This window comes from Brachypodium distachyon, chromosome 3 (genome assembly GCF_000005505.3).
Source record: "Brachypodium distachyon strain Bd21 chromosome 3, Brachypodium_distachyon_v3.0, whole genome shotgun sequence".
In the NCBI taxonomy this organism is placed as follows: Eukaryota; Viridiplantae; Streptophyta; class Magnoliopsida; order Poales; family Poaceae; genus Brachypodium; species Brachypodium distachyon.
In genome coordinates, this window is record NC_016133.3 from 6,020,356 (window position 1) to 6,045,015 (window position 24,660).

Genomic DNA, 24,660 nt, shown 5'->3' on the forward strand with positions numbered 1-24,660 from the left:
AGACACTTTGAAGTTTCGATCTGATCATTCGCCGCAACAGATCTGCAACAATGATAAATAGGTATGGTGACAACGGGTCGTCCTGACGAAGGCCGTTTCTGCAGGTGATTCAAGGTTTAGGGATGCCGTTCAAAAGAATGATAAATATGCTAATTTTTGGTCAAAAGCTCGGTCAAAGAAAACAATATTGACATTAATCTAAGAAACGGAAGGGGTACATCCTATGATCCTCGGTTCCGCACTTGCATTCTTGCTAAGACAACGCTAATTTTCCACTATTCCCGTGTTATCCCTTCACTGTTTCTTTTAACCCGAAGTCCACCGCAAGCAACAGCCCCGTATCTCTGTACGACAGATCCCCTTCTTTTGTTCAAGGAAGCACGGTAGAATCCAATTAAAATCAAGAGCTGGTCACGTCACGGCCAGGCCATCCATCCTTGACCAGACCCACGAGACTTCATCAGAGTCAAGACAGCGACCGAGAGAGAGATTGAACAGGGCCAAAAGGCCCTTTGAGATGTGAATGAGCTGCGCTGCGGTGGCCGTGGCGTGCATAAAAATCAAAATCAAATCGTTGCCGCTGCCGGCCGCCTTAATTGCTCCGTGGCGTCCGGAGGCGCAGGCCGTTGTTGACCCATCCGTGAACTCTCACGCGGCGCAGCTCATCCATCGGCCCCGCGCTGATTCCTCTTGACTCGCTCTCCATCGACTTATCCGAGAAGATCGAAATAATCCTTTTTGCTGCACCAGGATCCTCTGATGTGATAGCACGAGCTGCTGACTGATGAGTGACGCGAGATAAAGCTCGGGCTGGTCTCCTGCGTGGTCTCCGGATAAAGCCCACGGATCGTTGTCAGAATGGTACAGTGACCCATTGCAAGTCATGATATTTTTATAATTACCATTTTTGCAATGACATCCTCGCATTCTTTTTTTTTCTAGAATACACTGAAACAGGTGTATCATCCATTAAATAAAAAGACTGCGGAACAGTTTAGTTCTGTCCTAGACGGGCAAAGGAGTAAACTCACATTCTCAATCATCATGGTATTCCCACAAATTTTATCATTCCAATTTTATCGGATGTCACCTTAGGGTGGAATAACTCGGTCATTCAAGGTTGACCTTTTATTTAGAAAGAATCCCTATTTCATGGAGAAAAAAAAGGGGTAAAAACCTCCCCACAAAATAGAACAACTCGAGATACATCCAAGACGTTAAAAAGGAAGAGCATTTAAACATCCAAACTCACAATGAGTTGCAAACTTAAAGAACGAAAACGTGTCCACCCGAGCGACCAAGACGGCTTACCGACCATCCCCGCATCCACCCATGTGCCGACCAAAGCAGTCGTCAAGCCGCATTTCTATCTCTAGCCACCACCAACAGAGAGAGGACACTAGCAAACGATCAGCCTCTGAGAACAAAGGATGTAGAAGCTTCCAAAAAGGAGCCTTCTCGATATTTTCTTGGGTTTCCATTTTGCTCGTGCATGTCATTGTAATGCACGCCATTTTCTTTCTGTGGTATATACGGTTAAATCTCATCTCATCCCAATTTTGCTACTCCTTCCGATCCATATTAATTGTCTCAACTTTGCCCACATATGGATGTATGTATGAATAAAAAAATGTACAGATACATATAATATTTCGACAACTAATATGGATCGGAGGGAATAGCCTTCTCGACATTTTCTTGGGTTTCCATTTTGTTCGTGCATGCCATTTTGTCGTCATAAACGCACATTTTCTTTCCATGGTACATACGGTTACATGCATCTCATTCTATCATAATGCATGCATGTCCGGAAAACCCGTGGAAATATGGAAAATCCAGAGCCCGAACACGCAGCCATCATCCGTTTACCTGCACAGCTGACTTATGCCAGCCCTCCCCGTACGGAAGCCTCGCCGACACGCCACGTGTATCATCCATCGGGCGATGGACGGCCGCGATGACCCCGATGCGATGCCCCGGCCGGCCGGTCCGAGTCCCATCCCACAGAGGCGCCCTAAACTGAACGGGTCAAGCCGCTCAGGCGCGCGGCGCGGGCAGGTCAAACTATGCATGCTCAGGACCTGATATAAAGAAAGAAAAATTTAGCACGCCAGCAAGCACCAAAGTAAGCCTTCCTAATGACGACGACCCATGCAAATTAAGCAAAGCAAATCAACGCAGCGCTCGCCAGCTCGCCGCCACCCCCGCGTTAATCTTTGCTTATCACGCCCTGATACTTCCTGCCAGTGATGAGCTGAAGTCTCGAGCATATATACTTCCTGCCGCGGCACCTTGCTAGTACGACATCACAGTACTAACTAACCTTTCCTTTCCCTCCCCCTCTTCTTCTCCGTCAATCTCCACGGCAGCGGCGAGAAAGTAAAGAAGAAGAACTCGGGCGGGGCAAGGAGAAGGACACAAAGAACAAAAGGAAGGAAGAAGGAGAGAGAGATCACCAACATGGAGATGATGAGGATGGGGAGCACGGCGGCGGGCGGCGGGAGCATGCGGCGGACGGCGTCGTCGTGGCGGGGCGCGTCCGGGCGGAGCGACGCGTTCGGGCGGTCGGTGCGGGAGGAGGACGACGAGGAGGCGCTGCGGTGGGCAGCCATCGAGAGGCTTCCCACCTATGACCGGATGCGCAAGGGCATCCTCGTCCCCGGCGCCGGCGCCGGCGGCGGGGCTGGACAGGAGGTGGACATCCAGGGGATGGGCCTCAACGAGCGGAAGAACCTCATCGAGCGGCTCATGCGCACCGCCGAGGAGGACAACGAGCGGTTCCTCCTCAAGCTCCGGGACCGGATGGAGCGGTACGTGTGATCATTCATGTCACGAGCTCCCAATTCTCCAACAACACTCTTGATTCTGAAGAAGAATGCTGTTTTTTGATGTTTGGCAGGGTTGGGATCGACCACCCGACGATAGAGGTGCGGTTCGAGAACCTCAACATCGATGCCGAGGCGTACGTCGGCAACCGGGGGATCCCCACGTTCACCAACTACTTCTCCAACAAAATCATGGTATGTGCATTCTCAGTAGGACCAGCTCTTGATGCTTCTTGGAATGGCCTAAAAGTTCAGTACATATGCATGTTGAGTGGTTTCAGCTATGCTGCTTCTGATTCTAGCTTGGGTTATTCAGGGTTTTTTGAGTGCCCTGCGCATTGTTTCAAACGGGAAGAGGCCCATCTCTATCATCCATGACATTAGCGGAGTTGTAAGACCCGGCAGGTGAGGAATCAATGACAGTTTGTTTCAAATCATCTCGTTTTTGTTGCCTTCTCTGGAGGTTGCAGTTTTTGACCATGTGGAGTTTCTCCAGAATGTCTTTGTTGCTTGGGCCCCCTGGTTCTGGAAAAACTAGCCTCCTCCTAGCTTTGGCAGGGAAGCTGGACTCAAGCCTGCAGGTACAACATCTTCACATCCTTCTTGATTTTGAGCAAAAAAAATTCATACTATATACAGAATAGTTGATCAGGGAAGATTAGTTGTGTATTTAACTAGATTGATGGATTTGAATTGGCAATGTTCAGGTGTCAGGGAGAGTGACTTACAATGGGCATGACATGGATGAGTTTGTCCCCCAGAGGACCTCAGCATACATCGGGCAGCATGATCTTCATGTCGGTGAGATGACAGTGAGGGAGACTCTGGCCTTCTCTGCGAGATGTCAAGGGGTCGGAACTCGTTACGGTACGTATACACACACGTGAAAGGGAAAACCTTAACATGATAATTATTCTGGCATCTTTTTTGTTGAAATAATTATCCACATATTGAAAAATAATTCTTATCGTGGTTTCATATTACAGACATGCTTTCTGAACTCTCAAGAAGGGAGAAAGAAGCCAACATTAAGCCGGATCCTGATATTGATGTTTACATGAAGGTGATTTGTTATTTCATTTGAACCGAAATCCTTATTTATTTAGAATTAAAGAATACCTTTTTGACGGGTATAGAAATAAACAAGAAATACTCAAGTTACTCTGCTCTTCTGTTCAAACAGGCCATCTCTGTTGAAGGTCAAGAGAGTGTGATCACAGATTACATCCTCAAAGTGAGTACCATATAGTAATAACATATAAAAGAAGAAGCCACAGAAATGCATATGCCCTAACAGACTTGCATTTCTCGTGCAGATTTTGGGTCTGGAAATCTGTGCAGATACAATGGTGGGTGACAGTATGATCAGAGGTATCTCAGGAGGACAAAAAAAGCGGGTCACAACTGGTACGTGCAATATACAGTCGGGGAAAAAATACACATAACTATACTCTTCTGATCATGAAAGCAAAATGTGACCTCCCAAATTACTGAATTCACATAGGTGAGATGCTTGTCGGGCCAGCAAAAGCATTGTTCATGGATGAAATCTCCACCGGTCTGGACAGCTCCACCACGTACCAGATCGTCAACTCCCTCAGGCAGTCCGTCCACATTCTCGGAGGCACCGCAATGATCGCATTGCTTCAGCCTGCACCCGAAACATATGAGCTGTTTGATGACATTGTTCTGCTCACTGAGGGGAAAATCGTGTACCAGGGCCCTCGAGAAAATGTCCTCGAGTTCTTTGAGGCCATGGGATTCAGATGCCCTGAGAGGAAAGGTGTTGCAGACTTCTTGCAAGAAGTAAGTAATCCACCAGAGTTCTCTATGCTGCATGTTAGGACTAGGAACCGTTCTCATTCTGAATTTACAGGTTACATCTAGGAAGGATCAGCACCAGTACTGGTGCCGCGTTGACGAACCATACCGATACGTCTCGGTCAATGACTTCACGGAGGCATTCAAAGCATTCCATGTTGGCCGTAAGATGGGCTCAGAGCTTAGGGTACCGTTTGATCGAAGTAGGAACCATCCTGCTGCGCTCACAACTTCGAAGTTCGGTATCAGTAAGATGGAGCTTCTCAAGGCATGCTTCTCTAGGGAGTGGCTGTTGATGAAGAGGAACTCGTTTGTTTACATCTTTAAACTAGTCCAGGTATGGACCCTGCTTCATGAAACCTTCTTTACCTCAGAATTCAGAAAGTAAATTCTGATGAATGTTACATATTTGTACCAGCTCATAATCCTTGGGACCATCGCAATGACTGTATTCCTGCGTACGAAGATGCACCGTGGCACTGTCGAAGATGGGGTGATCTACATGGGTGCGATGTTCCTTGGCCTGGTAACTCATTTGTTCAACGGATTTGCAGAGCTCGCCATGAGCATTGCAAAGCTGCCCATATTCTATAAGCAGAGAGACCTACTCTTCTATCCATCATGGGCATATGGATTGCCTACGTGGCTGCTCAAGATCCCAATATCATTCTTGGAGTGTGCAGTGTGGATCTGCATGACATACTATGTCATCGGTTTCGATCCAAACATTGAGAGGTTCTTCCGCCATTACCTGCTGCTTGTACTGATCAGCCAGATGGCTTCCGGTCTTTTCCGGGTTCTTGCTGCAGTAGGAAGAGACATGGTTGTTGCCGACACGTTTGGATCATTTGCTCAGCTTGTTCTTCTGATTCTCGGCGGCTTCTTGATAGCTAGAGGTATGTCAAATCGTCATTCAGCAACCGTTTAGGTAGTGTCAACTGTCAAGAACATCATGCTGAGTCATGTTTCTGCAGATAACATAAAAAGCTGGTGGATATGGGGCTACTGGTGCTCCCCTCTGATGTATGCGCAGAATGCCATAGCGGTGAATGAGTTCCTTGGCAATAGTTGGCGGATGGTAATGCAGCGTCTCCTGGTCACTTGATCAGTCTAATTTCAGATAGATAACTTACAGACAAATGTCAATCTTTTGACAGGTGGTTGATCGGACAGTAAGCAACGACACACTTGGTGTACAAGTCTTGAATTCCCGCGGCATCTTTGTCGACCCAAACTGGTACTGGATCGGTGTTGGTGCCTTACTTGGGTACATCATGCTCTTCAACATACTCTTTGTTGTGTTCCTCGACTTGCTTGACCGTGAGTACCTTCTCAACCATAAAATGCACTGATTCACCCAGAGCAAACATCTTATGCTGGTACTGACATCCTTCTTGGAACTACAGCTCTTGGAAAGGGACAAAATGTTGTTTCTGAAGAGGAACTGAGGGAGAAGCATGCCAACCGTACTGGAGAAAATGTAGAGTTGCGGCTTCTTGGAACAGATGCTCAGAATTCACCTTCCAATGGTTAGCAGCGATTCTCATAAAATGCAATATAAACTCATGCACTGTTGTATCTGTGTAACAAGTAAAACAAATACAGGAAGAGGAGAAATCACTGGAGTCGACACCAGGAAGAAGGGAATGGCGCTTCCATTTACTCCTTTGTCGATCACCTTCAACAATATCAGATACTCAGTGGACATGCCTCAGGTAAGCATAACCCAGGCCAGAAGTTCTGTCATGTATTGAACCCTGTCATTGCTGATGACAAATACTAATTCTGATTCACAAATCTTTGACAGGAAATGAAAGACAAAGGTATCACCGAAGACCGGCTACTGCTCCTGAAAGGTGTAAGCGGCGCTTTCAGGCCAGGAGTTCTTACAGCATTGATGGGTGTTAGTGGGGCTGGTAAGACCACTTTGATGGATGTGTTGGCGGGACGGAAAACTGGCGGTTACATTGAAGGAGATGTCAGCATCTCTGGTTACCCAAAGAACCAAGACACTTTTGCGCGAATTGCTGGCTATTGTGAGCAAAATGATATCCACTCTCCACATGTTACTGTGTATGAATCCCTAGTGTACTCAGCATGGCTCCGGTTGTCTCCTGATGTAGACTCAGAAGCAAGAAAGGTAAGCTGATGACCTAGTACATAAGTAGCGCATTATACATTTAGTATTGCAACTGATCACTGGAGTCCTCCGGATTCACTTCATGGACGCAGATGTTTGTCGAACAAGTCATGGAACTCGTCGAACTAACATCACTGAGGGGATCATTGGTGGGACTGCCAGGAGTGAATGGTTTATCCACTGAACAGCGTAAAAGGCTCACCATTGCTGTTGAACTTGTTGCCAACCCGTCCATCATATTCATGGATGAACCAACTTCTGGACTAGACGCAAGGGCGGCTGCAATCGTGATGAGGGCGGTCAGAAACACGGTCGACACAGGAAGAACAGTTGTTTGCACCATCCACCAGCCCAGCATTGACATCTTTGAAGCTTTTGACGAGGTATTTAATTCGCAGCATGGATGAAAAAGTTGGGATCTTTAAAGTATTGGACGTCTCTAATATGAACACACACTCACATGTTATTCTTGAACTGATGCAGTTGCTCCTGATGAAACGGGGAGGTGAAGAAATTTATGTCGGCCCCTTGGGACACAACTCGTGTCATTTGATCGATTACTTTGAGGTGAGCCTCAGTACTGACTATTGAACAATTTCGAACTTGTGGCATGCATGATAACCTTGCTTGGTGCACCAAATCTAGGGAATACATGGAGTGAAGAAAATCAAGGATGGTTACAACCCTGCAACATGGATGTTAGAAGTGACCACCCTAGCTCAAGAAGATGCCCTGGGGGTCAACTTTGCCGAAGTATACATGAATTCTGACTTATACCGGTATGTTCAGTCCCAGAATGATGTTTCACATTTTTTGCTATTCTCTCTCATTTCACGGATTCAAATGCATAATGGCAGGAGGAACAAAGCTTTGATCAGTGAACTAAGCACACCCCCACCTGGATCGACGGACCTGCATTTCCCAAACCAGTACGCACAGTCCTTTACCACACAATGCATGGCTTGCCTGTGGAAGCAGCACAAGTCATACTGGAGAAATCCATCCTACACTGCAACTAGGATATTCTTCACGACAGTTATTGCCCTCATCTTCGGCACCATCTTCTTGAACTTAGGCAAGAAAATGTAAGTACCTTTGCTGACAACCCCAACTGAGACCATATACACATAGCCATACTGTGAGAAAGAAACTCATTTGTACTTTAATTCCTTTCAGCGGCAAGAGACAGGACCTGTTCAATTCTTTGGGATCCATGTATGCAGCAGTTATTTTCATTGGGATTCAGAATGGCCAATGTGTTCAACCAATTGTAGAAGTTGAGCGAACAGTCTTCTACCGAGAAAAAGCTTCTGGGATGTACTCTGCTGTGCCCTATGCATTTGCACAGGTAATGATTGTCACAGAAGATTTTAAAAGAAAATATTGCACTTTTATTCCTTAAATGTACTTCTAAATTCTAACAATGTTAACTTTTCAACAGGTTCTTATAGAAATTCCACACATCTTTCTACAGACCATTGTTTATGGTCTGATTGTCTACAGCTTGATTGGCTTGGACTGGGCATTTATGAAATTCTTTTGGTACATGTTCTTCATGTTCTTCACATTCCTGTACTTCACATTTTATGGGATGATGGCAGTCGCCATGACACCAAACAGCGACATTGCTGCCATAGTTGCAACTGCATTCTATGCTGTGTGGAATATCTTTGCTGGTTTCCTAATCCCCCGACCAGTAAGTGTCCATGACTAGTTCATTTGTAAGCACTAACCCTTGCATTTTCTCCATACTGTTGATGCTAAATTATATATGGCTTACTTGCAGAGGATACCAATTTGGTGGAGGTGGTACTCTTGGGCTTGCCCAGTGTCATGGACTCTGTACGGACTTGTTGCCTCACAGTATGGAGATATCGCAGACGTTACGCTGGAGGGCGATGAAAAAGTGAATGCTTTCATCAACAGATTCTTTGGATTCAGACATGACTACGTAGGTATTATGGCTATCGGTGTTGTGGGATGGGGCGTTCTCTTTGCTTTCGTCTTTGCCTTCTCCATCAAAGTGTTCAACTTCCAAAGAAGATAAGATAAGCCATCGGAAAACAGATTCAGCTCTGCTTCAGCGCACTACAGTGTTCGGCTGTTTGCAGTTTGTCACACAGCGGAGTAAATGAAGAGACAACATATCAGTATTTGTTTTATTCTTAGGAAATTAACACTGTTCTTAAATCAGAAGTTCAATCATGTATATATATTGTAGTTGACAGAAAAGGGCCTGCTGTAATTTTGTAAAATTATCTACCGTTCAATGATAATGTTTTCACAAGATTGTCTGTCCGGTTCGATTGGTACTTGTTTCCTTACAAGATCCTAGCATCAAAACCTAAAGGAGAAAGAACTCAAAATTGTGGACAGCATGGCAGTAGGTTATTTTTTTTAGTAATATGCCAGTAGGTTATCATCCGTTATCTGGGGGCTGCTATCTGAAGATGCACTTCAGACCTTCAATTATGGAGGAGCCCCGAATTCAATTGCGTCAGTTTAATAACTAGTCATAATAATCAAATTTGAGAACGGGCATCCACTAGTCCACCAGATTGTAAAAACTACAGAGTATAGAGACTACCTCGATGAATATCGCGGTCACATCCAAGGGGATCACTCTCTCACCTCCCCTGCCACCAATCGAGCCCGTCGCCGGTCGATCGCGCCTTGCCCGCTGCCGAATCGACATCGACTCCTCTGATCCGTCACGGGCACGGCAGCACCACAAGCTCGTCTGCTTCGAGGTAAAGCTTCTTCCCGGCTTCCCCCTCTTCCTCTCCTCTGCCCGGCTGGGCTGATGCAGTGCGCTTGGTTACTTGTGCTGTGCAATTGCTCATATACTACGCGCCGCCATGGTGCGGGCGCGAGCGCCGCGCCGGGCCAGGACGTCGACGGCACGAGCCTCCGCCCGCCGCCGCAGCCTCTTGGTTTTATTGAGCACAAGGGATTGAGGATTGAGTGTTCACGTACTAAACCCTGTACGACCGTTGGATAGGAAACGGATGCGCAGGATCGTACCCAGATTACGTATGCAGTTTTTTTTTTTGAAACTGATTACGTGAGTCAGTTTAATACGGAGTACTAACAAATCTTTTATCCCTGCGTCAGCTTTTTCTTAACTATGCCACATAAAATAATGGCTGACGTAGAATAGAAAAGAACAAAGAAAGACACGAGCTTTTTCTTAATAAAAAGATAATCTCTTCACAAGAAGTATAAGGGCATGTACAATGGTTTATAAGACCGTCTTATCTTATGCGTTCCACGTCATTTACGAAAACAACAAAACATGTTGTACAATATGAAATATGATATCTTTTGGTGTCATATCTTCAATTAATACTTATACATAAATAAATTTAACTAAATAAATGTTACGCAAATGGAAATCTAGTACAATGAGAAATTTGGGTGATCTTTGTCTTATGATCCTTCTTGTGAAGAGATCTTCTCTTAATTAAGAGAAAGCTTATCCATTTTCTTCATTCTCTCTCTTTCACGTCAGATTTTATCCTACGTGCCATCATTAAGAACTGGCTGACGTCACCCGGTCACCCCACCATTGTACATGCTTTAAGGCAATCATAAGGCAATTTCCCCGTTGTAAAAGATTTCACTTTTTCGTAACATTTATTTCATTAATTTATCCATGCAAACATTAATTGTAAAATATGACACAGAGAGATGACATGTTGTATATCAAGTTTTGTTGTCTTTTCTAAGTGATGTGTAGCACACAAGAGAAAGCACTCTTATCAAGCATTGTGCATTACTTTAGTGATTCAGATTTCGTTTTAAGACAATCATCAGATTTAGTAAGAAATCTTTTATTCTTTTTATAGCTTATTAATTAAGGGAACTACTGTAAAAAAAGCCATCTATGTAGGACACGATAACAACTACAAGATATTTTCACCAAGGTTACACAAAGTTAAGAAAATCAAACCTGAACTTTCAATAGAGATGTAAAATCATAGTTCCCTCCGCCTCATGGTGTCAGATAGGTCTTCGAAGACAAGGAAAAATAGCGGAGAGCACCGGAGCTACGGCGGTCAGGTTTCTTCCCTCTCATGGCTCTTCGTGTTAGTTGTACACTTTTCCTTTTTGTGCATGGAGGTTACTCATAGAATGGATTAACATGGCTTTAAGATTCGCGACTAAGAATTTTCCAATAAACTTTATCAACCCTCGTGAATTTGACTTGTCCTTTAATTTGATGGTTTATGTACAGAAAATTAGACTCTCATTTTTTATTTTTCATGTTTTATGTGAGACTAATACCTTTATTGGGGTAGACAATAGGAATATGTACACAAGGGCAAGAAAACCAAAGAACCAAAAAAGACAGATCTCACAAACTCTATATGAATTGAAAACAGAGGTCGTTGGAAAAGTATAAAAACAAAGAAATTTTGGTGGGATGCTTCAATGGGAAAGATGGGAGAGAAAGAACAAAAATCTTTGACTTCTCGAAGAAACTTTTTCAAGAGGTTTTGGACCTCTTGGTTTGAGGGGATTCCAAAACAGATATGAAGAAAAGACAAGTGGCTCAATATCACATTATCCCTAATTCTATATATTTATTGCACCATACAAAAAACCCAAGGGCCTCTTGGGTTGAAGAATTTCCACAAGAACTTTGTAGCATTCTGATCCGCATGATTGTTTCCCATGGAGATCCTATGTACCAAATTATAAATGAGACCATAAAGCTTTTATGAATTGCTTTCCTACACCCCCAATTTCATAGGATTTCTAGCAAGAAATCCTAAATATCATTTTTTTTCTTATGTGCCTTGTACTCTCCCTCCCTCTCATGCAAAATTCTTGCAGCATCCAAAGAGCCATACTTGTGTTTTCTGTAGGATCCAAGGAGTCATGAGATTATAATTAGTACCAAGTTTTCCCTATTTCTTCATTTTTAGACTTTTGCATTTCAAAGAGTTAATGAAAGTCATCGCTTGATCGGTCACTTCCTTTTTCCACCAAGTGTTTGCTTAGGGACCACAGCCTACAATCTAGGTTGTTTCCTTCTTGACTTTTGATGGGAATAGAAAAGAGAAGCCATTGGAAAAGTATAAAAACAAAGAAAATTTGGTGGGAGGCTTAGATGGGAAAGATGGGAGAGAAAGAACAAAAATCTTTGACTTCTCGAAGAAACTTTTTCAAGAGGTTTAGAACCTCTTGGTTGAGGGGATTCCAAAACACATATGAAGAAAATACAAGTGTTTCAATATCACATTATCCTGAATTCTATAGATTTATTGCACCATACTAAAAAACCCAAGGGCCTCTTGGGTTGAAGAATTTCCACAAGAACTCTGTGGGATTTTAATCCACATGATTCTTTTTCGCATGTGAAAAGGCATTTCGATCCCTAAGTTTTTTGGTGTTAATGACAACATGACTCGTGGACTAACCGTGTGCTCGAGTGTTTCAGATGTGAGATCAAATGGCACAAGACGGTTCGTTGCCCTCAAAAAGGAAAGAAGCGTAGAAAGATTTACGGCTTTTTATTTATATTGAGTCGTAGGAAATCCGTACTATTAAGAGGGAGTCCACAAGGGAAAGATTTGGATGAATCAACTTCACGTACACAAATCTATTATATTTGCACCCACATAAAGCCGTTTCCTAAGTGGGAGAGAGACCACCTCATAATCTTAGCCTAAAATTTAGTGCCTAAATGTCTCCAAGGCGGCAGTGCAGCTCTATCCAGGCCGGTAGTACCGGGGCCGGTAGTTCCGCCCTAGTATCGGAACCGCACCTAAACGCTACTGTCTTCTAGTGGTACCGGAGCGGTAGGTAGTACCTCTGCGCGAAATACACATAACGGTCATTTTTTGAGGCGCCCTTTAAATAGGAGTCATCCCCTACCTCGGGACTACTCCTCAACCGAGCTATTCCTCTCTCCCCCAAATACAAGAGCTTCAAATCCCTAGATCTCCCTCCCTAGTGCTTCCCCACTCTTGATTCTTTGAGGATTGGAAGAGAAGATCTTGATCTAGGGTTTCACCAAATTGAAAAGTTGATTCTCCTTGTTTCCTTTGTGGATTTTGTTACTCTTGAGATTTTGGGATCCCTAGATGGAAGGTGTCTTTTCAAGGCCTCCAATCTTGTGAGGTGGTGCATGAGGATTCGGAAAGGAGCCTCCAATTAAGTTGTGGAGTTGTGCCCTTCTCCTTGTTTGTAAGGGTTCGGCATTCGCCCTCAAGGAAGCCACTAGTGGAACTCACCTCACCTTTGTGGTGTTGTGAGAGCTCATCCCACCTTTGTGGTGTAGTGAGTTGGAGAATAGAGTGAGCTTTTGTGACGCCTCTACCTTTGTGGTAGAACACTCCTCCAAACGGAGACGTACACCGACCCTAATTGGTGGAACTCCGGTGAAATCTTCATCTCCCCGTGCGGTATCATTCTTGTCCCTTTACTTACTCGCAAAACTTAATTGTTTATCATGTGCTTCGGCTATCAAGCAAGTTTCAATTGATTATCTATTGCTCGTGCTCGTACTTCGGCTATTGCATCATACTAGGGGTGTTCATCATTTAGACGTTTTAGTGAACCCATGTATTGATGCTTGTATCCCATAAAAGTGAAAAGAAAAAGTAAAATTTGTTAGTCGCCTATTCAACACCCCCCCCCCCCCCGCTTCTAGTCGACCATACCGATCTTTCACCATGGAGATCGATCCGATGTACCAAAGAAATGAGACCACAAAACTTCTATGAATTGTTTTCATACACCCCAATTTCACAGGATTTCTAGCAAGAAATCCTAAATATCATTTTCCTTTTGCGCCTTTTACTCTCCTACCCTCCCTCTCGTGCAAAATTCTTGCAAACCATCGAACGAACCATACTTGTGTTTTCTGTAGGATCCAGGGAGTCATGACATTATAATGAGTACCAAGTTTTCCCTATTTTTTCATTTTTAGACTTTTGCATTTCAAAGAGTTAATGAAAGTCATCGTTTGATCGGTCACCTTCTTTTCCACCAAGTGTTTGCTTAGGAGTTTAAAAAAAAAGTGTTTGCTTAGGGACCCCAGCCTACCATCTAGGTTGTTCCTTCTCGACTTTGGATCTTAGAACTCAATCAGTCTGTTTGTACTAAGGATGACGACATGTAATAAGGGCCCCCCTAGTCTATTGAGTGCTCTACCTTGGGCCATCGACATCATACACTCTATTGATATAGATATCGTGGACAGCCAGCTATATCCGACCTCCCTAGCCACAACCATCCCCATGTATTGCCACATAGGTGGGTTCGGTCTTTGAAACAGGATGCACCAAATCTCATAGAAAAAGGTTTCTGTGGAATACTACACAATCTTACAAATCAACAACCAACAAATGAAGACTCGTAAGGATTAAAGCCTCTGAAATCCTATGTTTCTTTCAAAGAAAAGGCCTAAGCAAAAAAAAAAAAACCAAACAAATCATAAAAATATATTCCAAAGATATTTTCTTTAGATTCAGAAAATCCTACAAATCTCAGCTAATTCTCTTTTGTTCCAAATGAGGTCTAAACACTTATCCGTGAAATTTCTATAGATTTCCTATGAAATTTATGCAAATCAAGGAGACCTTAAGATGCTTATACATGCTTCAACTAATGTCTTGAAAGGACTTGCATTGTTCTTTGATTATCATCAAGCATGACGTTTTGGCTCCTGGGTGCGCGCCTGCAACCGGGATGAACTATAAAATCGGCAAAATATTAAACGGTGTTGGATCTTTTTTTCTAAAGTAAGCACTACATTTGTGCAAGCCTTGACATGCTTGTAAAGTTTCTTCATGTAAAAGGAGCTTTTTTTGTGTCCTAAAAGAACAGCTTTCATTGTTTAAAAAACCAAAATTTTAGCACTAATGTCTTTTTCCATAAAGTAACAAAGCTTATTGTGCACCTTTGAATTTCCTGGTCCTCTACTCCTGTTGTACCAACGAAATTACACAAAATATCCACAAAGTAGAAAGATCAAGCAAGCAGCTGCAAGCAAATAAAGTAAAACCTTCTCAGTCTTCTGTCAATCAGATGATGATGATGCAAAACTGCATATATGACGAGAGGACATGCAGCAGAACTGTGCACCATACGCAAACGCAAGAGGCCAAGATCTTATTATTCGATAACAGGAACATCTGACCCCATCTACTGAATCCTACAGACAGTTGTCTCACTCGACATCCCCATGCTGTCCGTTCTTGCAGATGCAGATCGAGCATCAGCTAACTGCAAGCAAGAGGAAGAGCAGATGTACTGGTTGCGCCTATGACATGGCAAATCGATCGGCAATCAAACTGTAAATATACAATTCGCAAATCCACAAGTACAGCTGCTTCAAATGAAACAGAAGAATCGACCACACTAGCTAAGTTTTATATATTTTGGATAAATACAAGCAGGTTCTGGACTTGGGTCACTCGTCCTTGTTGCCGCAGCAGCAGAAGCACTCGAGGCAGTGCTCGCAGGCCTCGTAGCAGCAGAAGCAGCAGCACAGCATGAAGAAGCTGCAGCAAACAAAGGCAAGCTTGTGTGATCGATGCTGCAGAACCGAACATATATACTGCAGATGCTTGCAGTGTATTAAATTTATACTGACCAGGCATAGAGGAGGCCCTTCTCCTCGTGGCGCTTCTTGACGTGACCCATGGCCGACAGCTTCTGCTGGCCCTCCTCGCCCTCGTCCATCCTCGGCCTTTTCGCTGCGGTTGGAGGGAATTGGAAGTTGGAGTCGAGCGACGAGAACAGGAAGAAGAGGGTAGGATGGATGGCGAAGAGACCGGGGCTGGGATTGGTGGCAGCTTCAGCTTGTTCTTGCTTCTGTCCTGGCATGATATATAAAGAGGAGGAGGAAGAAGAACCTGGCTAGGCTAGCTGCTGATCCCCTTGCTTCATATGGAATTGTTTAATCCAGCAGGACAGCCAGTGCATTATTGTTTCTTTGTTTTGGGTGTCTGACTTCTGCTATTTATTTCCTGTCTTATTTGAAGTGCTGATACACGCGTTAATTCCCATCGTAATCATTTTGCTCCCCATCAATTTTTGAAGTTAGAGACGTGGATCGAACAAACAAATGATAGCTAGGAGTTAAGGATACCTTGGAAAGATTCTCTGAAATATATCACTGTCAGAAGGATATGTTCTTGTTTTTTGCGATAAAGGAAGGACATGTTGGTGGTTTGTGTGGTTACATTAACACCTATACCCTCCGAAGTCTGAGTCTTCTTGCGAGATGGATCAATGGATGGCTTTGGACTGAGATAGAGATCTTCGACCAACCAAAGGAGCGGTTCATGGAATCGTTGTCTATCACATAACTCTTTTCATTCTGAAGATAACCATGGTAAGCCTGTCTGAAGATAACCAGAGCGTGGATGCAACAAGTTCTGCGGAATCAAACATTCTGCCATCACTCGCCAGCTGCTAAAACATACCGTTCCTTCATTCATCAAGCACAATCCAAAGTCAATGTTTCGTTTAGGTCATTAGGTGATATGCCACCAAATGAGTGATAGCTCCTTATCGTCTGACCAAATGAACATTATTACAGAGTAACATAACCGCATGTTCCAGGAGCATATTAAATTTAGACACTGAAGAATTAATTATTACAGAGTATCTATCTTTCGTGTCAGGGTAGTAAAGATTAAAAGTTAGACACTGCATAGATCTCAAATAAAAATAAAGAACATGAGCAGCATACCACATGTTCCAGAAGCATATTAAATTTAAGAGTTACATTGGCAGTTGTAAAATTGTTTTCAGGTGTTATTTTCAGTGACTTGGCTTATTATGCCAAAGTCTCCACTAGCTGTAAACATCATCTCAAACTCTCAATAGGATGAGTGGCCTAATACTAGAGGCATCAGGTGTGAATTTTTAATGAAGAAAGGCAGATATAGAGCAGGTCAAATTTGCTGAGATAAAGGATCAGGATTCAGAGAATATCTTCTGCATCAGCATATCCCATTCATGAAGAAAGAATGTTGGTTAGAGATCATCTGTATGTGCATTTTTCTGTCTGGCCTGAACTACTATGGTACTACCTCTGTTCCTAAATACTATAAGACGTCATAACTTTGTCGTAAGTTAAATTTCTTCAAATTTGACCAAGTTTATAAAAAAATCTACCAACATCTACAACTCTAAATTAGTTTAACTAAATATGTAATTAGGTTTTTTTTTGCATAGCATACCTATTTGATATTGTAGATCTTATTAGATTTTTCTATAAACTTGATCAAACTCAAAGAAGTTTAACTTAGGACAAAACTTGTACTTCTTATATTTAGGAACACAGGGGATATCAAATAAGTATATTATGAAGATATATATCTTGATGAATTTAATAAAACTGATTGTAGTTATAGATGTTGGTTTATTTTTTATAAACTTGGTCTCAAAGTCCAGAACCAAGCGAACTTAACTCGATCTTTACGACGTAGATTGTGTCCGCCTAGAGTGACAATCGTGCTGCGTGAGACGCCTGCTCAGTGCTCACCGAATTTGTTGAAGAATCCTGTTTATTGAGATTCATGTGTTCTTAAGTACTCTATCAGGGAAACAGTCTAGGAATAATAATCCTGGTGGATTAGTGACCATATATATAATATATTCGTTCATAGAAGATAGAAGGTAGCATGTGTGGTGTCCTCAAAGTGGATTGGGCACCTTTGTCGCTGATTCAAGAGAGCGTGATCCTCAAAGTGAGTACCATATACAATACGAGGATTTCCCCTTCCCTGCCGCCTGGCTGCTCAGCAGCAGGGTTGCGCCGTTCGTCGTCATCATCGGCATGTGACTGCTCTCTCGCTGGCGAGGCTTTCTCCTTGTCCTCTGCGGGGGCTGGCGTGTTGGGTTGCCAATGGTGTTGTTCGACGTTCTCAGCGCCGTTGGGGCCTGCTGTTCGAGCCGCCCGTCGTTCTTCTATCCTTCTCGTGCTTTTTTTTTTAATCGAGTAGCTCACAGTCATACCTCGTAGACTCTGATGTGTATGTATTTATTTTGTCAGTTGTTTTTTGATTTATTTTTTCTCAAACATGCCCAATAGCGTGTCTTTTTCATAAAAAAAAGGGAGAGGCGCAAGAAACGCAATTAGATGCAACAATATAAAGCAAAAGTTACATAATAAAGTGAAACAAAACTATAAGGGGCAAGCGGAGGGTGGAGTCAGGTAGCGAGTGTACAGTGGGAGGCCACGAAGAGCACGAGCACCAACACTGCCCCACAAACTAGCCTCGTGAAGTATATTCTAAACGAGAGAACCAACTACAGGGAAGACATCATTGAAGACGCGGTTGCAAAGCTTCCAAATGCACCACAACAACAAGGTGAGGAGGGAGCGAGCAGCCTTGGACCTGCCGCTCGCTCTGGCGACAGCGGAACCGAGCCATGAGATGAGGTCCTCATCGGGCAGGGGCGAGCATTGGGACAACCCGACTCTCGAGAGGATCGCTTGAAGCACCCCACAAGTAAAGACGCAATCCTTGAGCAGGTGAGCAAGATCACGAAAGGGACAGCAGACATTGAAGAACAGATTGCGACGCCAGCAACATCAAGAAGCCAAAGCCAAACTCCTGGTATGTTGTTTTTCCAAAAAATAATCAAAAACAAAATAAAACGAGGACCGCCAAATTAGAAATGGAGACCCGTTTAAATTTTTGAGGGGGAGAAATGCAGACCCTTTTTTTTAACATGTGCTGTTCTCAAATGGAGACCCATGTGTTGCGTACAACTGTACATTTTTTTTTAGTGTTGCGTACAACTGTACATGCACGAGAGTACGGCAGAAACGTTCCACGGACGCAGGCACGAGAGGGCCACTGGGCCAGCCAGAGATCTTGATCCAGAGCCCGGAATCTCGGGCGCTGGATCATGGATGCCAGCCAGGCCTCGGCCATCCCGCCGTCCATCTCCACGATCCGACGGCCTACGCCCCTACACGGGGCCCCAGCTAACTGCCGCCTCAGCCGGCCCATGAAAGATGCCTCGGGCGCCGCATCATGCGCTGGGGCGAGCCAGCCAGCGACCGGGGCCAAAATCATTTGTCCGCGTCGCAGTCCACCCCGCCGCCCAACAGCAGCAGCACCACCACCACCGGCACAGCTCCATCCCCCCTCTCTGCTTTTCGCTCCTCGGATCGGGAGGCGAGAGGAACCGGCGGCAGCGGCAGCGGCGGCGGCATGAGTCTCTTCGGGCTCGGGCGGTAAGTGCGCGCGCGCGCGATCTCGAATTCCCCAGTCCCCTTTTCGCTTTGCTCTGTTCTTCCGACCACGATCCTCACTTTCGCGACGGCGTCACCGAACCTTCTCCGGCCGACACGCTTCCGGATCCTGTACAAGGAATTCCCGTCGTAGTCGGCGCTGTCCTTATCAGTTAGTTGTATGCTGGCGTGGCGTGGCGTTGGAGTGGGAGATCCATCGCGCTGGTGACAAGCCCTAGCTTGCTTGGAGCTCGTTGCGGTTTTGTAGCCGAAATCGTCGATCCTCCCCAATCCAGTTTCGGATTTGTTTGCTGCCTGGTGGAGTAGTACTTACTGACAGGAGCAGTTTAATTTCCGAAATTCGCTGCTATGATCAGTTCCAGTCTTCTACGGTTGGTACATTCCTGGTTTTCTCCTGAGGAAAGGAAAAGGCAGCCTGGGGGCATCGGATATGTAATCATGTTCATACGCCGCCACTGGGTTGCTCGTTCTATATTTCCCAGTTTGTTTTGCATCAATCACCCTGACAAGCCTTCTCTGTTTCCACCAGGAACCAGAAGACGTTCCGTCCTAAGAAGAGTGCTCCATCAGGCAGCAAGGTGAGGATTCTGGACTCTCACCTAATTCCTTTGTTCTTGTTACCAGCAAGAACAAATTGTACTAGCCTGTTGCCATTCCTAGCACCTGTATTCATGTATTGTGCTTGTAGGAAGTACTGTACCGCTCTGCTTTAGGTCAAATCAAAAGGGATCTAATGTTATCATGCATAACTGCGTAAGAGCCTGTCTAAATAGTCAGTAAATGATGGTTTATTGTTATCACAGGTGTTGCTTAAATTGTGTTATATCCAGGGTTTTCATTACTTGTTGTGAACTATCTAGGGGGCATGGATAGCATAATTCGTATATTTATATTAACTTGAGGATTACGGAAAAATGTTTCTCATGGATTGGTGATGATAAATCAGGGAAGCCAGATTGATTAATTCAGAGGTATTACAAAATTCAATTTCATGGTATTTCAAAATTTGAGCTCCTTCGATTCAATTTCAAATCTGCATACAAACATAGATGAATATTACGATGTTTAAGCTTAAATAGAAGCTTCAAAAACCTGACAAATCTTGGGCCCCTTTAATGTACTAATTAAATTTGAACCACCAATTCATCTTCAAAGCTTTCTTCCGTTGTCTGAAACAATACCTTATACTGATTAGTATTCAATGAACTAGTATTGTTGCCGCAACAATATTGTAATTAATGCTCTTTATGGAAGCATGCCACCATGCATACCATTGCAAACTGAATTGTGCAACCTGGACCCCACTTCCCTTGTATTACGTGTCATATTCTCTCCTTATCCTTGTGAATTTTGTTTATTACTATATTAATCATAGATCATGAAGTACTGATTGGCTATCTATGTTTAAGGAACGCCTACCACCATTTCCTAAAGATTTGCGCCCACTTTCAGTATTCCTACTCTACTCCAATTTGTTGTGCAAAGCAGTCAGTACCAAGCATGTTAGCAGATCCAGCTTCTGAGATTCAATTCATCACATATCATATATCCTATATTCGGCAAATACATTATTGCGCATTGTGTGGGAAATGGTGCGTCTTACAAAACCATGCCACGGCTCAGGATGAGTTTCGTTAACACATGGTTGCACTGGATTGTTTTACCAGCATTGAACTATGTTTATTAGCAGATTCAATTTTCACCACATATCCTGGATTCCAAATCACCAGATGAGCACAGATTTTGGTATAAAATATATTTCATGCTATATTTGGTATATGTAATGAACGTGTATCTCTACGCTGTCCGAAATATATTACATTTGCCAGAGTTTGCGTGTTATATACGTCATTCAGAATTAGGAACAAAAATGTAATTGGATTACACTGCGAGTAATGCTGTACAAAACTTGACACTATCCATTTCTTATGCAAGTATTCCTTTTTCATCTACAGGGGGCACAGCTCCGAAAGCACATAGATGCAACCCTTGGCAGTGGAAACCTTAGGGAGGCTGTGAGGCTGCCTCCTGGAGAGGATATCAATGAATGGCTTGCCGTGAACAGTAACGCTCTTCCCTTTCCTTTTTTCACTATGACCTGTACTTGACATATTTCATTTGATTTTTAATTTTGGAATTTGTTGAATGTAGAGTATCCTGCTGTCGGTGCTGAATAACATAGCTGTAACAACATTGTTGAAACCACGCGTTTCATTAAGGCTAACATCTGTGTCTTCCTTTTCAGCTGTGGATTTCTTTAACCAAGTTAACCTGCTGTATGGCACACTCACAGAATTCTGCACATCTGAGAGCTGCCCGACAATGACTGCTGGCCCAAAGTAAGCCTTTTCATCAATCTCATTTGCTTGGAGTTTGGACTTCTACAAAAGAACAAACTGTGACATTTAATTTCTTATTTAAATTGCGATTTGACTTGTATATGTTGGTGGTTATATGTGATTTATAGCGGTTGGTTGTTATATATATTGGAAACATTCTAAAGTTCAAAAATATTTTTGGGACTTTTGAAGGCTTTAATTTATGTTTTGATGCTTATAGCTAGCAAGTGACTCACAAACTGGTTTATCGTTTTCTACATGAAGCTAATATACACATGAAGCACCTGATCATGTTCAAAAAACAAAGGAAAAAGGGTTCTACTTACAGATTCATTGGATAGAAATTGCACCAGTAGGTTTCTCATGAAAAGTACTTTACAGTGTAATGGTTTACTTGCATATTCATACAAAGATTAATGGTCAAAGTTGCTCATTGGAGACTGCAAATTCAAATAGTTCATATATTGTCGAACAGAGGGACTGTTATTTAAATTTTGTTCTATACTTGTCTAATAATCAATTACTAGGGTGTTGAAGCTCAGGATGTGGTTTAGACAGATTAGTGCATCAAGGAAATGTATGCTGCATTGCCCTCTTGTTACTTTTCACCCAGAATTCTCTTCTCTGTCTTGCTCTTTCCACATGTTGTGATCAGTGACAGAGCCAGGATCACTAGAAACAGGTGTACAGAGAAAATCATTATTGCACTAATTACCTAAGATTTACTAGAGCAATCCACACTGACTAGTAGACGTTGAAGCCCGTCTTTGCCGCGTGCTGCTGCTGCGCCTCTCCGCTTGCAGTGTACAATGAAACCCGAGAGAATAGGATTTGGAAAAGATTTCATTGGGAGTGGGCCAGGGCTGGGGTATGTAGTGATGTATTTTTGTTTTGGGCTACCTGGGAATGGGCTTCCTATGTAGAATGGAGGGGGGCTAGAATGTGAACTCACAGGGTATTATGAATTTCCTAGCCAAAATTTCAGCGTACAAGATTATAACTGCGCAATTTATGTTGTCTTGCCAAAATTAATGGGTGTACTGTGCATCTGTACACCCATGCCCTTGATTGGCTCCATACCTGGTCGTGATAATTAGTTTGAACATTGACTAAGTGGACAGTCATGGTTAGTCCCCTTTCGGAAAGATGCAAATTTCCAGTGTGCAAGCAGTACTATATTACATATGTTATAATTGGACTTATCTCATGCCCATAATTCTCTGATTAGTCAGAATTTTGAATATTTAGGTCATATCATGAGAAAAGAGGTGTCACTTTTATGCAGGTATGAGTACAGATGGGCTGATGGTGTACAGATAAAAAAGCCCATAGAAGTGTCAGCACCAAAATATGTGGAGTATCTAATGGACTGGATTGAAGGCCAGCTTGACAATGAAACCTTATTTCCTCAGAAGCTTGGTACTTTGTTCGCATTATGGAGCATTCTTAGTTTTTTGCAAATGCTTCATACTATTGAAGCAGTTCAGCATTCCTGATCTGTGTTAATTTCCTTTTTATCCAGGCACACCATTTCCACCCAACTTCAAGGATGTCGTAAACACAATTTTCAAGCGCTTGTTTCGTGTTTATGCCCACATATATCATTCCCATTTTCAGAAGATTGTCAGCCTCAAGGAGGAGGCTCATCTTAACACCTGCTTCAAGCACTTCATTCTGTTTACCAACGTATGTCCCTTGCCTATGTGTCGCAAGCTCATCACTCACACTACTGTTGGTTATAAAGAAAGGGGCCGCATAATTTAAACGTGTTGGCTTGTAATGCAGGAATTTGGGCTGATTGACAAGAAGGAGCTGGCTCCACTCCAGGAGCTCATTGAATCCATCATTGTTCCTTACTGAGAAAGAAATACCAAGGCGGAACTGAGCATGGCTACGGAGTCCTCTACATGAACACATCGCTATCTGGGACAATCACTTTCTGGCATGAGAGCTTAATGTTCCATTTATTAAACATAAAAAAGGGAAGACTTGTAAATTACTAATGCTCTATCTCTGTGTAACCTTGTTCTCCCTTGTTCAACTATATTAGCCGTGTAAGCGTGCTTGTACTGTTATCACCTGCTAGATGAGGTTGTGATATAATACTGAAATAAACAATTTTAAGATGAAGTCAGACAATAGGTGATGGATGTAAAAAAACGTTTTTCCCTCCTAATGAAATGCCATGTGGAATTGGGGTCTATTCGGTTCATAGCATGGACACTGTAGTGCACCGAATAAGGTTTCTAAATAGTGGCAAATCATTTGGTTGCATCTGGAGTTATGGCCCACGGAAAGCTAAATGATCTAGAAACGGAATAGGACTGCGAATTAGGACCTGTAAGAGGTGTCTGCTTGGTTTGTGAAGTTGTCAAACATTGATGACGTCTCTGTAGTCCTGATTTCTTCAAGTGGTGTCATCTGATATTTGGGTTTTTGGGTTGCAATTCAGGCTTGTTCAAACACCACCAGAAGAAAAGAAAAAAACTCGAATAAAAATAATTAGGCTTTACATTTCTACAGAGTTGGGCCCAGTATTGGGCCACGGCCCATAGTTGATCCAGCAGCGGACGATACGATCGTATAGAAAGCTCGTCTGCTCGGTCTCGTCTTCTCCTCTGCCCACTTTGCCGTTGCCAAGTGCCAACCCCCAAATCACGAGGACGCCGGCTGTGGGTCTGTGGGAGTTGAGAAAAGTTGTGGTAAAGGAGAAGGTGGTGAATATGATTTCGCCAATGGAAATGAGAGCCTCAAAACATGCTAGCCCCAAATTCCCGATTCCCCTTTTGTCTCTCTCGATTTTCCTTTTTCCCTCTTCCGATTCCACTTCCCCCCCCTTTCTCTGGTGCTTGTCATGGAGATCGGTTCAAGCTGCTTGTGGAGGGGTGTCAAGAAGTTCGTTCGCATGACCAGCAAGAATGGCAACAAATAACATGATATATTGTACTCCCTCCGATCGGAGGGGGCACAATTGTTTTTGGAGTGTTTTGGTTTCATGCAAAAAATTGGTCGTGCTGTATTGGAATTTGTTCCCTTTTGTATTTAGTATGGAAAGGAGACAAAAGGATTTTTGCAAATAAAGAAAACACCTAACATTTGTGCTAGCCTCCCGTACACTCCACTATGCACCAGGGCGTTGACTATACTCTCTGGTCAAAAATTAAAAGCCTAAGCATATCAAGTCATATAGCCCTCATGATGAAAACTTAGCACTTTCTAAGTACTGAGGACTAAAGTGAGTCGAGCCGGTAATTAAAAGGACCAGTACTTTTTTTCATTCTTATGTTTTTTTAGAATTACTTG

General features: G+C 43.3%; 3 protein-coding genes and 2 long non-coding RNA genes across 5 annotated transcripts; 2 read left to right on the forward strand and 3 right to left on the reverse strand.

Annotated features, from left to right (window-relative positions):
- Positions 1-1,480: 1,480 nt before the first annotated feature.
- Positions 1,481-2,602, reverse strand: LOC112271566. Its single transcript, XR_002964696.1, has 2 exons — positions 2,461-2,602; positions 1,481-2,081 (listed from the first exon to the last, which is right to left on the reverse strand). It is a non-coding gene; the product is annotated as an uncharacterized LOC112271566 (long non-coding RNA).
- On the forward strand, positions 2,201-9,073 carry LOC100826869 (ABC transporter G family member 39). Its single transcript, XM_010235718.3, is given in 24 exon segments — positions 2,201-2,810; positions 2,900-3,020; positions 3,142-3,230; positions 3,322-3,406; positions 3,533-3,692; positions 3,812-3,888; positions 4,009-4,059; positions 4,142-4,232; positions 4,330-4,631; positions 4,702-4,983; positions 5,065-5,542; positions 5,621-5,724; positions 5,804-5,966; positions 6,053-6,175; positions 6,252-6,361; positions 6,454-6,786; positions 6,879-7,169; positions 7,270-7,353; positions 7,432-7,565; positions 7,644-7,871; positions 7,963-8,134; positions 8,228-8,482; positions 8,573-8,768; positions 8,771-9,073. Coding segments are annotated over 24 exon segments (4,347 nt in total). The 5' UTR covers positions 2,201-2,460; the 3' UTR covers positions 8,839-9,073.
- On the reverse strand, positions 2,964-9,741 carry LOC104583461. Its single transcript, XR_731215.3, has 3 exons — positions 9,374-9,741; positions 3,554-3,659; positions 2,964-3,400 (listed from the first exon to the last, which is right to left on the reverse strand). It is a non-coding gene; the product is annotated as an uncharacterized LOC104583461 (long non-coding RNA).
- Positions 9,742-14,885: 5,144 nt separating this feature from the next.
- On the reverse strand, positions 14,886-15,755 carry LOC100828400. Its single transcript, XM_003571537.4, has 2 exons — positions 15,395-15,755; positions 14,886-15,302 (listed from the first exon to the last, which is right to left on the reverse strand). Exons 1-2 carry the CDS (start codon positions 15,625-15,627, stop codon positions 15,212-15,214), a joined length of 324 nt encoding a protein of 107 aa, XP_003571585.1. The 5' UTR covers positions 15,628-15,755; the 3' UTR covers positions 14,886-15,211.
- Positions 15,756-18,796: 3,041 nt separating this feature from the next.
- On the forward strand, positions 18,797-23,560 carry LOC100830830 (MOB kinase activator-like 1A). Its single transcript, XM_003571543.4, has 7 exons — positions 18,797-19,000; positions 19,548-19,596; positions 20,974-21,082; positions 21,264-21,357; positions 22,643-22,776; positions 22,880-23,043; positions 23,143-23,560. The coding sequence occupies exons 1-7, from the start codon at positions 18,798-18,800 to the stop codon at positions 23,215-23,217; spliced, it is 828 nt and encodes a 275-aa protein (XP_003571591.1). The 5' UTR covers position 18,797; the 3' UTR covers positions 23,218-23,560.
- The last annotated feature ends 1,100 nt before the right edge of the window (positions 23,561-24,660 follow it).